General features: G+C 38.6%; 1 protein-coding gene and 1 long non-coding RNA gene across 10 annotated transcripts in view; one reads left to right on the forward strand and one right to left on the reverse strand.

Annotated features, from left to right (window-relative positions):
- The first annotated feature begins 404 nt into the window (after window positions 1-404).
- LOC142072741 (uncharacterized) lies at window positions 405-14941 on the forward strand. 5 transcript variants are annotated; one of them, XR_012669293.1, is made up of 7 exons: window positions 405-535; window positions 739-1352; window positions 1794-1951; window positions 3601-3785; window positions 6608-9556; window positions 12999-13114; window positions 14007-14941. It is a non-coding gene; the product is annotated as an uncharacterized LOC142072741 (long non-coding RNA). The 5 variants fall into 5 exon arrangements; XR_012669294.1 differs by having other exon boundaries at window positions 9284-9556; XR_012669291.1 differs by having other exon boundaries at window positions 739-836; window positions 933-1352; window positions 3601-9556.
- The window catches only part of PRKCD (protein kinase C delta), a 130499-nt gene continuing 119776 nt past the window's right edge, over window positions 4576-15298 (reverse strand). For all 5 annotated transcript variants that reach the window (XM_048856172.2, XM_048856173.2, XM_048856170.2 and 2 more), the window contains 5 exons: window positions 14611-14673; window positions 10789-10927; window positions 7537-7725; window positions 6752-6880; window positions 4576-5085 (listed from right to left, as the gene is read on the reverse strand). In XM_048856172.2, the coding sequence (XP_048712129.1) occupies window positions 4927-5085; window positions 6752-6880; window positions 7537-7725; window positions 10789-10927; window positions 14611-14673 (679 nt within the window). In that variant the 3' untranslated portion in view covers window positions 4576-4926. The remainder of the gene's footprint in view (window positions 5086-6751; window positions 6881-7536; window positions 7726-10788; window positions 10928-14610; window positions 14674-15298) is intronic.

Raw genomic sequence — 15298 nt, forward strand, 5'->3', positions numbered from 1 at the left:
AAACAAAAAATACCAGAATGCAAAAATAAGTAAATGATCACCCCTATCTCACCTGGAAAAATTGAGAGTTCTGGAAATATATTGCAAGAATTACTCCTTACTATCTAAAAGCGGTATACATATTCCCATCTGGTTTGGAAAAGTGAGTCATCATCCAGAGGGGTTAATTTCTAAGCATGGCCTAGTATGTTTGTTTTATGTTGCAATGATTGGATGGGATTAAACTAACCTTTCTGACATGACTGGCCTTCAGCTTAATCTTCTAGGCAAAATGAATCTCGTGTGATCTTTGAGCCAAGTAATAAAGATCAAACATTAAAACTCAAGATATGTGTTTCTTTCCTTGTCCCCTTAAACCAGTTATGCTACAGTAACATTTAGAGTTGTGTAAATATCTCCTCAGGTCAACACACTTTATGAATTTGTCCACTGTGGAAGGCTGTGAAATACATTTTGTGAAAAGTATCTCAGGTGGAGAGAGGTGTGAGAGTAAAGGTTAAGTTCATTTCATCATCATCTGCTGCTGCAAAAAGAGGTGAGAGGTACTGATTATACTACCTACAATATGTGAGACAAGCTGAGAACTGCTCAGATTGGCAAAAATCTTCTGCAATAGCAATAGTTCAGATTTAAAATAGAAGAGCAAGTCAAAAGTCATGTGAAATTATGATTGTAAATTGAGGCTTTGTGAATTTCAATGAAAATTAACTGTTACGTGTTGTCATTCTAAATGTTTAGGATTTGTGACATTCTAAAACAGGACAACTTTGGTTTCTTTTTAAAAAAGATTAATTCTCATCTACCTGATAGTCTTCAGTACCAGTAGCTGCAAATTAGTAAGTAAAATGTTACTCTGCTGTAGCATTTGGATTTAAATAGTCCATTATGCATGTATAAATTGCATTGAGATGTTTTTTCTATTTCTGTTGCAGTACATGAGAAGGCAAAACTTAACAGTGGTCATTTGTCTAGACTGGGGGTTCTCAAACTTGTTCATATCGAGAAGCACTGCTTACTGTGTTGTGACCACCTCTCCCATTCACACCTCCTCTTTGGAAAGTACTGATCGCTACTAGCTTTAGTCCCTCTTGGTGGCATATTATCTACCCCAGCAATTGCTATACCCTTCTCCTCAAATGTAGTAACATTCTTTATTAGAGGTAACTCATTTCCAAATGCCTTTTTTAAAAAGGCCTTGAGACTCCTCTTTGCAGTGAATTGTATGGACACATTTAGCAGCAGCTGGAACTAAGAACACCAGTCATCTCTCCAGACCAGTTTGGGAACCAGATAGAAAATAACTGCAATCTTCCATAAGGGGGCCTACATGCACAGTGATTACAGGAAAGAAGGTATGTAATAAAGATTGTAAATATCTGTATTTAATTATTGGCTGATGCTGATAGTGATCTAACACCTTAGTCATTTCCATTTATCAGTGGGGAATTAGACTGTCACTTAAGTAGCAATACATCAAGTATCTATAGTGACTTAAACCTGAACTATTTATTGTGCTGATGCAGATAAAGATTGCAATGAGTGTCTGGTTACTTGTTGGAGGGTACATTAGCTCCCCTTGCATGAACTGGTCCGTTAAGCCTCCTGCTACATTGATGTGCATGTGTGGACACCAACTGGCTGAGGCAGGCACTCCCAGGAAGTCATTTCAGCATCTCCTACCAACTAGAATGATGTGCAAGAAAAGAGAGCTTTGTAGAGCAGGGTCATTTTAACCAGTTAGAATTCTATTTTCTTTGGACAAATTTTAAAATTCCTTCTTTCCTTGGTTAAAGCAGATACACATTTTCCCTTCTTGAAGGCCTATCCCCAAAGGATGTTGCATTGTGTTGAGAGCCTGATTTGAAACTGTATTTGTTAGCATGCATCTCTACCATTCTGAAGCATCCGTAGGCACACCAATCTCAAATATAAAGAACAAGAGTGTAGCCAGGTAAAACATACCTAAGCTTTCTCTGTTCTGGTGATTTGCCCCCTTTTCAGCCATTGTTCTGTCACCTCTGCTTGAAACCATAAATGGCACTTTACATTTATTTTTGTTCTTCCTACACTGAGGGTTTGCACTTATGCAGCTGATATTAGTGCAAATCCCCAGTGTGTAGGCAGACCCTTCTATATGAAATAAAATGCCAATCTGGGTCTGCCTATATTAACCTGAATTTATTATGAGAACACTGAAGCTCCAGCTGTAGGTCCCAACTTTATAAAGTAGCACTGCTTTTATAAAAACAAAACCAAGAATGTATGACATGATTGAGTCCACAGTGGAGCCTCACTTAAAAGGCCCGAGCAGTCTTCCTGTTTCAGTAGTACAGTGCTACGGAGGTTTCTTCTGCCTGAGGCTGAAGGTATAGTTGCACTTTGAGCTGAAACTGTAAATTCCAGCTTGAAGAGACATACCCAAGCTAGTGGGCTCAAAAATAGCATAGTAGCGGCAGGAGGGGCTAGCAGCACCAAGTACATATGTGTTTGAGCTGCTACATATGTACTTGGGGCAGCTAGCCCCTGCTGCTGCTGTGGCTACACTTTTTTTTTTTTTTAGCATGCACTAGTGCGGGTATGTCGCCTTGAGCTGGAATTTACACTTCCAGCTCCAAGTGTAGACATACTCCAGGTTTTGCTATCCTTTCACTATATGTTCTGTAAAATACTGTGAAGTATTACAATTAACAAAACTATATTTTGTGATTGCTTACTCACGGATTTGCAAAATTAAATCTTGCTATCTCTGGCAAATCTAGTGCAGAAAGGTTTTATTGTAGTTAAATGAACCATACTCACCTTCTGGCAAATATTCCATGTTTAAGCACTGGACTCACTAGAAAGTTCTTCTGAAACTAACAGGACTTTTCTTAGCATAGTTCTGTAGTTTATCACAGTACCTCAGGAAGGTTTTCAATAGGATATTCTCATGTTCAATAACAATAGTTCTAAATCCTTAGAGGACCCCCCTCAATTTTTTTGGTGCATCTTGGATAAAGAAATGCAAAAGAGGAAATGATTCCCTTTTGGTCTCAGCATAGGGGCTTGTAGCCATTTATGTGCACTTAGGTACATTTGATTGTTGAACTAATGAGCAGTTTTGATTATGAAATTAACATTTATATTGATTCTGTGCAGAAGATGATTTTCTAAACTTAATGGACATTAGGCTAATAAATATGCTGAAGCACCTACACTTAATGGTTGTGTCTCACACATACGCGTATGCTGTCTTCTGTGACAATCTGATAGGTAACTGTTTTTATTCTTGCTGTGTAGCAAGCACTATTTGCTAGGCTAATAGCAGTTACATAGCTGTGGAATTTTCTTACCAGTTAGCAAATCAGGGCCCTCTTTTATGCAATAAACTTAGACAGCAGCACTTCAGTATTTGATCTATCCACTAGTTTAAGGTCCATAGCATGCTATGGGCCCAGTTATTTTATGTAGTAGAGCAAGTGGTGTATATCTTGCTCTATCATTAATGTTGGTTATGATCCAAATGATTCAACTTTCTGTTTACTTGGAAGTAGACCTGTGTGAACTAGTTTTGTAAGTGGTTTAACCCAGGTGAATTCTTTTCCCCCCCATCATGTACAGATGTTATTGAACTGTGAAAAGTTCACATGTGGTTATAACCTAAGTGGAAGCATGGCTTTGTTTTAACATCAGTTGTGCTGAAACACATGGAGCCACAGATGTTCTATTTGAAGGACATAGGTTGCTATTCCATATAAATCACCAGCTGGCAGTTCAATGGAAATGTTCCATCTCTGAAAGGCCAGGTAAGTGGACCCAATATTCCATATAATAGCTGAACCAGGGCTTTTTTTGTAAGAGGCAGTGATCTTATTGCTCATGTCTATTAATAAATGCACTTTAATATATTATACTTATAGCAGTGGAAACTTGTACTTCAGTCTCTAAAAATTTACTTCTAGGAAGTGGGTTGTTGCCAGATACTTGGGCCAGAACATCTGATGTGTATGTTTGCCAAGGATAAATATTTAGAGTAACCAATGAAGCCTAGCACATGGAAAAAAGATGTCATATAATGAATGGGAACTACTTTCTTTTTTCCTAATGTAACCCATCCTTTTGAGTTACACTGCAGGTGGAAGGTTGTAGCAGTTAATCTCGTAACTACTGTAATGATGCAGGATAGAAAGGAGATGTAATATTGGTTGGAGGAGATAAGAATGATTAAATACTGCTGAATATAACTAATTTATGTTTCAAAAACTACACACACGCTGAGGCTAAAGTTAGAGAATAGCCACAGACAACAAACACATTTGTTACTTAACTGTGCTATGAAATTGTTTGGCACAGAATACTCTGGACGTCCCACAGTTACATGAGTTCTTAAAATATTGGATGGTGTCTTACAATAGTTTAAGAGTATTAGTTCGTAATGAGCCAACATCTGACACGAAGAGAAACTAGTGTTGGGTAGAGTATCCTTAAAAAAAATCTTTGCGTTTTAAATCAGGAATGTTTCTATAATCTCAGTTTACCTTTTACAATAGATACACTTTTTCCTCCAAAATGACTAATTGCTAAAATCACAAAAAGTTTAATAACTTCAAATAATTTTACTGAAGATGAATAAAAGGGCCTCAACCATATTTAAAAAAAGACAATCTGTTTTCTAAAGTCTTGTTTCCAGAGCAAAATATACAGCATATATATATATATACACACACACATACATTTAAGTAACCAAACACAAAATTTACATTTTGCCAATTAATGCACACGATTCTTCATTTCTTAAACCTGACCATGCAAAAAACCACTGCCAGTTAATCAACAGTAAGACATTTTTCATGCTACCGTATATTATTTTCAAGGAAAGGTATAGAGACATGTCACTTAGCGTTTGGAAGCCTCTGTTTACAATATTTAACCCCAAATGTTCAGAGACTATTTATCCAGGATCTGTTCAAATTTAGGGTTAATAAAAGAGAATCCTGCAAATGCAGACTGATCCATAGATTCGATCAAGTTTTTGTCACTGTAAGATAACCGTGCCTTCTCACTCAGAAACTCTCGGTCAAAGTTGTTGTAGTCACTTGCTGATTTCTGTGTTAAACAAAGAGGGTGGAAATAGTTAGTGGCTTCTTTAGCGAAGCTGTGCAGAAAAGCAAAGAGAAAAAGTTTAAAAACCTGTAACTGTGAGCACAACGTTACATATAGTAAATGAAGTATTGTAAGATCTTGAATCCCCCCAGAACATAACTCTGAAAATATGCTTCGGTAATCACCCCAGTAGTTCTAATCATTGGAAGAGTATTAAATCACACTCTTTTACTGATGAAAACTCAAGCCAAGCTAGTGAGAAGGATGTTAAGTAATGCTTTGTAGAAGCTTGAAAAGGTTAGACATCTGTAGATGTTCCTGAAAGTGTCAATCTTTCTACATTTACTTTGTGGGAAGCTCACTTTGAGGTAGATAAACACATCCAGCATTTCAACAGCAAAAGGCAGTTCATTTTAGTCATACTTGTTGGCCTATCAGTTACCGTTTTAACTAACGATCTTACACTGTGCTAGCAGATGATGGAGAAAACCAGAACACGCATCTGTTGAGTTGTTCATTCTCCATCAATCAAAAGATTCCATGATTATCACTAAGAGGTTTAGACATGTTCTGAGATGTGCTTTTTTAAAAGTAGTATTGCCAGAACTCCATCATGGCTTAGAGGCTCTCTATAGGGGAGGAGATATCTAAGTAGTAATTAAAGGCAAATAATTAGGCTTAGATAGCTCCTTCTGGTGTGTACATAGAGGGAAAGAGCCATGTAAATACCAAACAAAGAAAAAGCTACAGCTGAGAATGAGTACTAGCCAACTTAATATGGGCTACAACACACTTGTGTGTAGATAGCTTTGGTATTACTACTGGAACATAATCAATAAAATGGACACCAAAGAACTTAACAGTTAAACTGTGCCTATGATGGAGAATAGAAATCCTTTCTTCCCCCTGGATATTAAAAGGAAACTGATTTGAGCTGGTGTGGAACACTTGCATTTCCTAGACTGCTATTAGATAGACTGTTGCCTCATGTTTTGGTTACTGTTCCACATGGTGCAAAATGAAGTGCTCTACGTATGCCTATGGAAGATTCCTAATCCATGTATATCAGGAAGGATTAAACATATATTGAGAAATGCAGTCATTGTTCAGATGTTTTGGTATGAGTGGCAGTGGTAATGATTGATTCTTTATAATAGAATATACTATTTATACTTATCTTAAAGTGTCATCTCAAATGGTAGTATGAGATTATTAATTAATAATCTTTTATTATGTGAGCAATCCCACACTATGTTTGATAACATGTAAGTACAGGATGCTCTGCAATGGAAAAATCTACAGCTGGTCCAACTATTTATTTCACTGAAAAATCCTTATATCCACCTGTAGTTCATTTCCCCCATTCAGCTTTAACTAATGAACTGTTCACATTCCTTTCCATCTGTTATTTAAAAAAAAAAAAAAGCTTGAAGGTTTCGTGTTTCTTCAACAAGCATCTTTACTAGTGGCATCCTCATAGCCATACTATCTAACAGTTTTTGTTTATGTCACCACCTGTCTCTAGTTTCAGGAATGAGAATTGGGAAACTCTGAATGACAGCAGCAGCTCTGGCTCTTACAGTCAATATGAATCATCGGGGTAACCAGCTCTGTGACAACAGTGCAAAACCACCATGTAGAGTACAGTAAATGTTGGAACGATACATACCACTTTTGGTTTGAAAGGAGGCTCTATCTCCCTCTTCTCTAGTGCTGTCCAGTTGATTGTTTTGAAGAAAGAATGCTCCTTGATGTTCCCAGTAATTCCTAGTCTCTTTGTTGGATCCCTTTCAAAGAGCTTTGAAATAAAGTGTGTATAAGATTGAGTTCTGTATCCTTACACCTCCTCCGTGGGAAAGGGAACACAGGGCTTTAGCTGGTACTGGGGGTACATGGGCACTAACAAAGACAGTGGAAGTGAATTGTACGTACTGTTGACAGGAACAGGTAGTCCACTGACAGTGAAAACGAAGTATGTCTGTGCAGCAATCACACAGAGTGATTGCAGTTCACGTAGACATACCTCATCTAACTTGAATCGAGCTAGCTCCGGTACTCAAGCAATGAAGCTGTGGCAGCATGGGCTTCAACATAGGCAGTATAAACCCATCTAAGTCCCTGTTTAACTATTCCTGGGGTAGCCTGGGCTGAAGTGCAATGCTCCTGCAGCTTCACTGTTCCAGTACCTCAGCATGCACTGTGACTGCAGACCAGACAGACCTTAAGGGCTTCCCTGTCCCCTCTAACACAGTATAGATATGGGCTTAAACTGAAACCAAAGCGGATTTAGGACTAAGGCTAGTCAATTTTAAACCTTTCACAGAAGTGAAATATTTTTATTAATGAGGAGATATTTTACTGAAAGTGCAATTTGGTGAAGTTAGTGCCAGCTTCCCTTCCCTTAATACAAATGTAACAGTAGGATCTACCAACTGTGTCACAGCCAACACCTACCTTCTCTAGTAGGCCCTTTGATTCCTTGGTAATCCACCGCGGGTAGTGAGGCGTGTCCACTCGAATTGACTCGAACAACTCATCCTCATCATCGCCATGGAAAGGAGATTGTCCAATAAGCATCTCATACAGCAAGACTCCAAATGACCACCAATCCACAGAAAATGTGTACTTCAAGCCTTGAAGAATCTGTTGCCATGACAAGACGTGCAGGGGAGAGAAACACAAATTTTAATAAGGAAATGCTACCTCCAGAGGCTCACTTAACTAGGCCCGCAAAGACTTAAAAATAATTTTTTGATCATGTCCAAAAATCACAGTCTGCATCTTAAAAGGTTAAATCAGCTTGGATACTAAGTCATAAGTACCTAGTTTTCTACCAGTAATCCATTTATCTGATTAGGGATTTATAGCTTCTTTTCATACACAATGTAGACCTGCATGTCAACTACAGCAAAAAGAATGAGAGGCATTTTGAAACAGCAAAATCTTCACAAATCAAGAAGCCACAGAAGAGAAAATTAATTCAGTTTTTGACATGATTATGACCTCCGAAAAAGGAGCTTTATGTCCTACTTAAGTGGCTACAATTTAGATTGTAGCTAGCTGGATATGGAAATTGAGTAGCTAAACTTTTGTCCAGTTTTGTAAATGTATTGTTCACTTGTAACATGGACTTCCTAGGCAGAAATATTGTTGGGCACCTGACAACTTAGTTTTTCAATCATTAGAAGAGAGTGGACTTAATTCTCTTCCCACTTGCACTCGTGTAAGTCACTGCCACTCCTGTGCACGATGAGGAACTATATGACTGGAGGAAACAAGACTGATTGTGATAAAAGAAAATAATTTACTAACAAATAGATGTTTGCTGTGACGGAGCTCTCATAGCTGTAAGTAGGATTTCAATTATCTCATTCTGGACTATAGTACAGGTGAGATTTTAAGAGCACAAATCCCATTGAATTTCAAAGCCCCCCCGCGCCAAAAATCAAAATCAAAATGTTTTTTTTAACCTACAAGTTGGTTTGATTTTGAATTTCATGATGTGGGAGAAGGAGCCAGCAAAGACCAGCTCTGAATTTTGACCAAGTTAACATTTTAGATGAAGGGCATTATTATGCAGGTAGCGCTGTATGTGTAACACAAGAACCTCTGGATTCCAACTGGCAGGGATCACCAGAAGAATGTGATGGACTCAAAGAGCTCAGACACACACACTGAAAATTATGTTCTTAAGGTCTGTGACTAGCAACTGGTCACAGGTAAAAAGCAGGTTTTCTTTCAGGCACAAAATGTCTGCTTACACTGTAAATTATGAATCATATGGTTCATAATGGACCTCCATTTACTCTGAGCTCAATGCTGAGGAAGGATTGTGAAATCTTCAGAGAGGAAATATACAGGAAGACGTGAACTAGCACTTTATAAAAAGGACAATGAACTTTCGGTGGTATAACTATGGGACACAGGTACATCCTCATTCTTTCCATCTGTGTGGCCAAGCTGCTAGCAAGCTTGTCCTTATGAGACAGGGTCTCAATCACTCTGCTTGAAAATGCTGGGGAAAGGATTTGAGGTAAACGATCTTGTAGGAAATAGGGGAATGCCTTGTAATTAAGTTTTAGTCTCTAGAAAGTGCATTGATTTTGTTTTATATGTAACCATTTTTCTAGTATTCTCATTTTCTATCATGTGAACCTCCTTTGTTTGATAGTAAACCTATGGTTGTTTGCTTCACCCACAGCACTCATGAAAAGTGTTGATTGTGAGTTGAATCTTACAACTTGGTGTGTACTATTCCTTTGGGAAGAGCAGATGTAAGTTCTGTGAGTGTGCAGGGGAACAGAGGCTGAGCATTCCTGAGGGACACTTTGACAGCCCAGTGGATGGCATGGGCCTGTTGCTACCTGTACAGAGTGGGAGGCCAAGAAGGCAGTGCTTGTGTTGCCAGAGGGTAATGATTTTCGGGAGCTGATCCACAGCAGACAGAGACAAGACTTCCTCACACTAAGGGCAGGTAAGTGGCAAGGTGCCTCACAATCATGAAGAACTACAGTATTCATGGTTTCAGAGGAACAGCCGTGTTAGTCTGTATTCGCAAAAAGAAAAGGAGTACTTGTGGCACCTTAGAGACTAACCAATTTATTTGAGCATGAGCTTTCGTGAGCTACAGCTCACTTCATCAGATGTATACCGTGGAAACTGCAGCAGACTTTATATACACACAGAGAATATGAAACAATACCTCCTCCCACCCCACTGTCCTGCTGGTAATAGCTTATCTAAAGTGATCAACAGGTGGGCCATTTCCAGCACAAAGCCAGGTTTTCTCACCCTCCACCCCCCCACACAAATTCACTCTCCTGCTGGTGCTAGCCCATCCAAAGTGACAACTCTTTACATAATCAAGTCGGGCTATTTCCTGCATAGATCCAGGTTTTCTCACATCCCCCCCACCCCCATACACACACAAACTCACTCTCCTGCTGGTAATAGGTCATCCAAACTGACCACTCTCCAAGTTTAAATCCAAGTTAAACCAGAACATCTGGGGGGGGGGGGTAGGAAAAAACAAGAGGAAACAGGCTACCTTGCATAATGACTTAGCCACTCCCAGTCTCTATTTAAGCCTAAATTAATAGTATCCAATTTGCAAATGAATTCCAATTCAGCAGTTTCTCGCTGGAGTCTGGATTTGAAGTTTTTTTGTTTTAAGATAGCGACCTTCATGTCTGTGATTGCGTGACCAGAGAGATTGAAGTGTTCTCCGACTGGTTTATGAATGTTATAATTCTTGACATCTGATTTGTGTCCATTTATTCTTTTACGTAGAGACTGTCCAGTTTGACCAATGTACATGGCAGAGGGGCATTGCTGGCACATGATGGAATTCATGGTGGAATTATACCAGTGTTCATTGGGCAATAAGGCAGAATGGATAACGGCTGCTTAAAACTTCACTAGCTGGATAGATTTAATATAAAAAATGAATTGATATTTCAAAACCCCAGTGCATGCTTCAGAGTTCTGCAGTATTTTTAGGACAGCATTTGGATTAATCTCTTTCTAATTGGATTACTAGCATTTAGGAATAAATATTTTTAAAATAAGACATTCCCATTATTCTGTGAAAGGAAATATAATTACATGTTGGTGAGTGCCAAAGGAGGCTTGCTAAACAAATTCCGCATTACCACTGTCAATATCAGAACTTTGCTCTTCTAAGCACTTGACTGGTTCTGTGCTTACCTCAGGTGCTATGTAGTCTGGGGTACCACAGAAAGTACTTGCTCTGTTCTCTCCAACCATGTTCTCTTTGCACATCCCAAAGTCAGCTATTTTGATGTGGCCTTCTTTATCAAGCATCACATTGTCCAGTTTGAGGTCTCTAGAGGGAAAGGTTAAAAAAAAAACAACAACAAAATTTCAGTATGCTGCTTTGTTGAAAACAAGTGACACACATTACTGCCAGGAAAAGTTAAATTGCCTCTCACCGGGTGAACATACTTATTTTAGTAATTTTGAAAGTATGTTTTCCCCATATTTCTCAGTGCAAGTTATTTATATTGTTAGTAGATCTGGGCAAATAACAGATTTTTTTTATTTGGATGGAACCAAAAATTTATTTCCAAAACTTTCAGCAAATCAGAGAAAAGTTTTCATTTACATTTCAGGAAACTTAAATAAATGTCTTGATTTTTACTGTAATAATTCACCAAGATCTATGCAAATCTCTGAAATATTTCAGTGTTGCTATATCTGCAGTCTTTGCAGAAAAAATTTCACCTGACTGTAAATGTGAATCCAAAAGACAATTTTGTTGTGTCCCCTCACCTCCCCCTCCATGTTTTAACTATTTCCATATTAAGACAATACCTAAGAAGCGAGCGAGGTAAAACTGAAGTTTCTGCAAACATAACCACAGGAGCCACGGCTAGGTGCAGCACTCCTACCATTACTTGCATCTATTATAACTATGAGTTCTTCCCTTTCCCTGTAAACACATGGTAAATTACTATAATCTATTTTTCTATCCTTACCAAGTTTGCCTTTTGCCAAAATCCATTGTGATATTATTACCTAGAAGGAAATAGACTTATGTTCAGGACAATCTCTCCTGGTCCCTGTTTGCATTGGTGGTTGAAGGGAAGAAGTTAAATGTTTGGTACAGAATTACTTATTTATTCCAGAGACTAACAAATTTTATTTGAGCATAAGCTTTCGTGAGCTACAGCTACAGTTGCATCCGATGAAGTGAGCTGTAGCTCACGAAAGCTTATGCTCAAATAAATTGGTTAGTCTCTAAGGTGCCACAAGTACTCCTTTTCTTTTAGCAAATACAGACTAACACGGCTGCTACTCTGAAACTTATTAATTCCACAGACTTACTAACCCACAATTTGCAAGAACTAAAAGACCTGAAAACAGCTACCTTTTACAAATGGCTCACAAATATTTTGTAAGAGTCCCTGCCATAGCATGAAGGGAACAAATCATAGGCAAAGTGTCTGAGGATTTTGGAACAGCAATGTGTACCTTCCAACAACTGTTCTGAAACTACTCCACATGAGAAGCTATTGCCATTGAACAGATGCCTGCACAATGATTAACTGAAACATCCCAGCTCTTCCCTACCCATGTTGCAAAGATGGCATTTATCTTCGTGATTAGCCTTGTTCAGTTTTTCAGACTTCATGTATTAGTATCCTCTGTGGAAATCCTTGGGACGCTAATGAACCACAGAACAGACTTGTGTTCTGCTTTACAGCAGCTCAGTTTGGACTCTACATCTCTGTTTTGTAGCAAATGCACGGATTCTTATTTGTGGCTGGGATTTTCAAAAGTGGTTAGGTGAGCTGGGAACACAGCTCCCTATGAAAGTTAAATTCTTGCCTTCAGTTATTTCCTTCAGGGTTAAAAAATAGTTCCAACTACCTTGTCACCACTTGTATGCTGCCAATAGAAATAGCAATGGCCCTGACATAGCCTCAAATATCTGAACACTTCATGATTTAGTTGTGGCTGAAATGTCAGCCTAGTTTTGTTCAGTTGTGAAGATTATAGACCATAGCATTATTGCTAATTCTGTTCTATAATTCTAGATACTTGCTTTGAAGTCTCTTAGGGCAATAATCTGTATGCCCAGAAACTCACTCAGATTCATTTGTACTAAATTTTGTTTTTGGAAGTTTGGTATGACCAGAATGAGATTTCATCCAAAGTCCAACCAGCTTATACTTGGCGTCTAGTCAGAGATGACTGTACAGCAGCAGGGGGTTGCCCTACACTTCACTGTGACCACTGTAAATTAATGTTAAACACTGTGTTCATGCCGTTTTTCTGAAGTCTTTTTAAATCATTTAACTCTTAATGGTGTGAACATTATTGATGCAGTATCTCCAGGTCTTCAGGAAAAGCATTTACATTTTCTTTGAAGTGTTATGCATTCTTTTGTGCAGCAACACATACCAAGGAAGGCACACTGAACAGCTGCCAACAACCCTGTTACTGACCTATACGGACATGATTAGAGCAGATATTTCACAAGATGACTGGAAATTCTTTTTCTCCCTTGGTGAGTTCCCCAAAGCAGCTGCTAAGATTGTCAAGAGAGGGTGATCTACTGCTCAAGATCATGAAACAAATGTCAGAACTGTCCCTGACCACTCCAGAAGCACATGGTGTGACAGGCTGCACCATTAATCCCTCTCTCCAAGATTGGACATGACCCCCTACCTGTCCCATTGGATTATGGCTGTTGATACATAGACAGAAACATCATTCTCATTTAAATGATTGTTAGTTTACTCCATTAAAATCAAATAACGTTTGAAAATTCACCTGGAATGTGTTCATTCCAGCATCACAAATATTTTAAGTTTGTATTGATTTTTAGGGCTTGTCTACAGGGGAAAATTTACCAACAGAACTTCATTTTGGGTGGGGGCACGTCTTCTAGAATAAGAGTGTGTTTCCACCATTTGTTTTGCTGGTAGATGTCCTCATATAGATAAATCCTTAGGCAGTTAAACAAGGGTTTTTCATTTGATTGTCAAGTGTCTTGGGGTCTCCTTCCATTGCCTTTTCCCATGCCACCTGCACATTACAGCCCTTCTGTGAAGATGCACTGTTGTGGGCTGCCTTAACCACCACCCACTTCCATCAACTACTAGCAAATTTCTGAATTTATACAGGAGATGCACCCCAAATATCCACAGGAAACATACAGTGGAACATTTTCTCCCCTCTGCCTCTTTAAAAAGAGGGGGCCCATCCTCACCCTTTAAGTTTAGCACATAAAGGCTAGTGTTATCAGAACTAGCACCAGCATCACAGCATACAGCTAGTCTTTTTTTCTCCTAGGTACATGACTAAATATAGGCAAGTGTACATATATGCTGAAGCGGGGTATTACATAGTAACTTAAGTCTTAACCTTTGCTGCCTCTTACTTTTCTGTTTCAATAGGGGAAAGAGGTGACAGTTTGATCTCAGCAGTACCAGGCAATGGAGTTACACCATATTTACCCAATTGCATTTGAGATCAGAATGTAGCCCACAAGGTCTAAACACAGTTTGAAGAATTTGGACATCTGCAAGCTCATTTCTGACTTGAAGTTACAGCCCAGGAAGCAGTGTCTCTCTCCTTATTTCCTAGAGACGGCAGCAGCAGAGAGCTTTAGCTGCAGTGCTTTTCACAAAGAAGTCAACAGAAATAAACACAGCCTCAAGGGACCTCTAAATCTCCATTACCACCAACATAAAGTCAAACTGTCTCAGTCTGAATACGGTGCTTGGCAATAACTAATGTGAAACAAAGACACTTCTGTGTAATGTAAATAATTATTTCATTATTCTTGTTGCCAAGGAGAAAACACGAGAAAACAATTATAGATTCATCTCAAGTACTTGCTGAATTCCATCTTAAACATTTGATTTTATTCCAAGGGTATTAATAAAGAACTGTTCCTTGTATATGTCCTGGTTGTAGGTTAATCACAGAATCCACTAATACATCACAAGAAATATACCAAGTGTCAAGGGCCCCATATCAGAGGTGCTCACTACTCACCTATAAATAATGCCTTTGCTATGAAGAAATTGTAAACCGCATACTATTTCAGCTCCATAAAACCTGAAATAGAGCAACAACACTTCAAACTGGCTTCCTTAGTTAAACAAGACATTTACTACATTGTGAACACAACTAAGAAAACCAGTTTTTTTATGAAAGATGAATAGTACTGTAAGTTTACATAACCATTATGGGGGAGGGAGGGGAAAATCCCATGTATTTAGTTTTTGCATCATTACCCTGTATAGCTTGTAATATGGACGTAATGCAGTATTGAATACTGTTACTTGTGAATTACTGTATGTAATAAAACTGCAGTTAAAATTAATCTCTCATATCTGCCATATCTTTCCAAGGAATGGGGCCTGACAGTTTACAATATCACTTTGGTATCTCTCCTGAAAGCTACAAGGTTTTTATTATAACACTACTATTCAGTTCTATACACACAACTCCAAACATTATGGAAGATAGCAACTTCCTTTTCTTGATGCTTTGCTTCCACCATGGAACACTGTTCCTGATCTAACCTTTAATCTTCCTTTACACACTTGGAGAGGTGCATAGCTGAGCTTCAAGAGGCAACAGTAAAGAATAAAAAGTCAGAGTCCAGGAATCTCATGGGATCACCTTAAAACGGATGGGGTTCTTCATGCGAGAGAACATTACACCCCATCCTTCAATA

Source organism: Caretta caretta, chromosome 7, assembly GCF_965140235.1.
Source record: "Caretta caretta isolate rCarCar2 chromosome 7, rCarCar1.hap1, whole genome shotgun sequence".
In the NCBI taxonomy this organism is placed as follows: Eukaryota; Metazoa; Chordata; order Testudines; family Cheloniidae; genus Caretta; species Caretta caretta.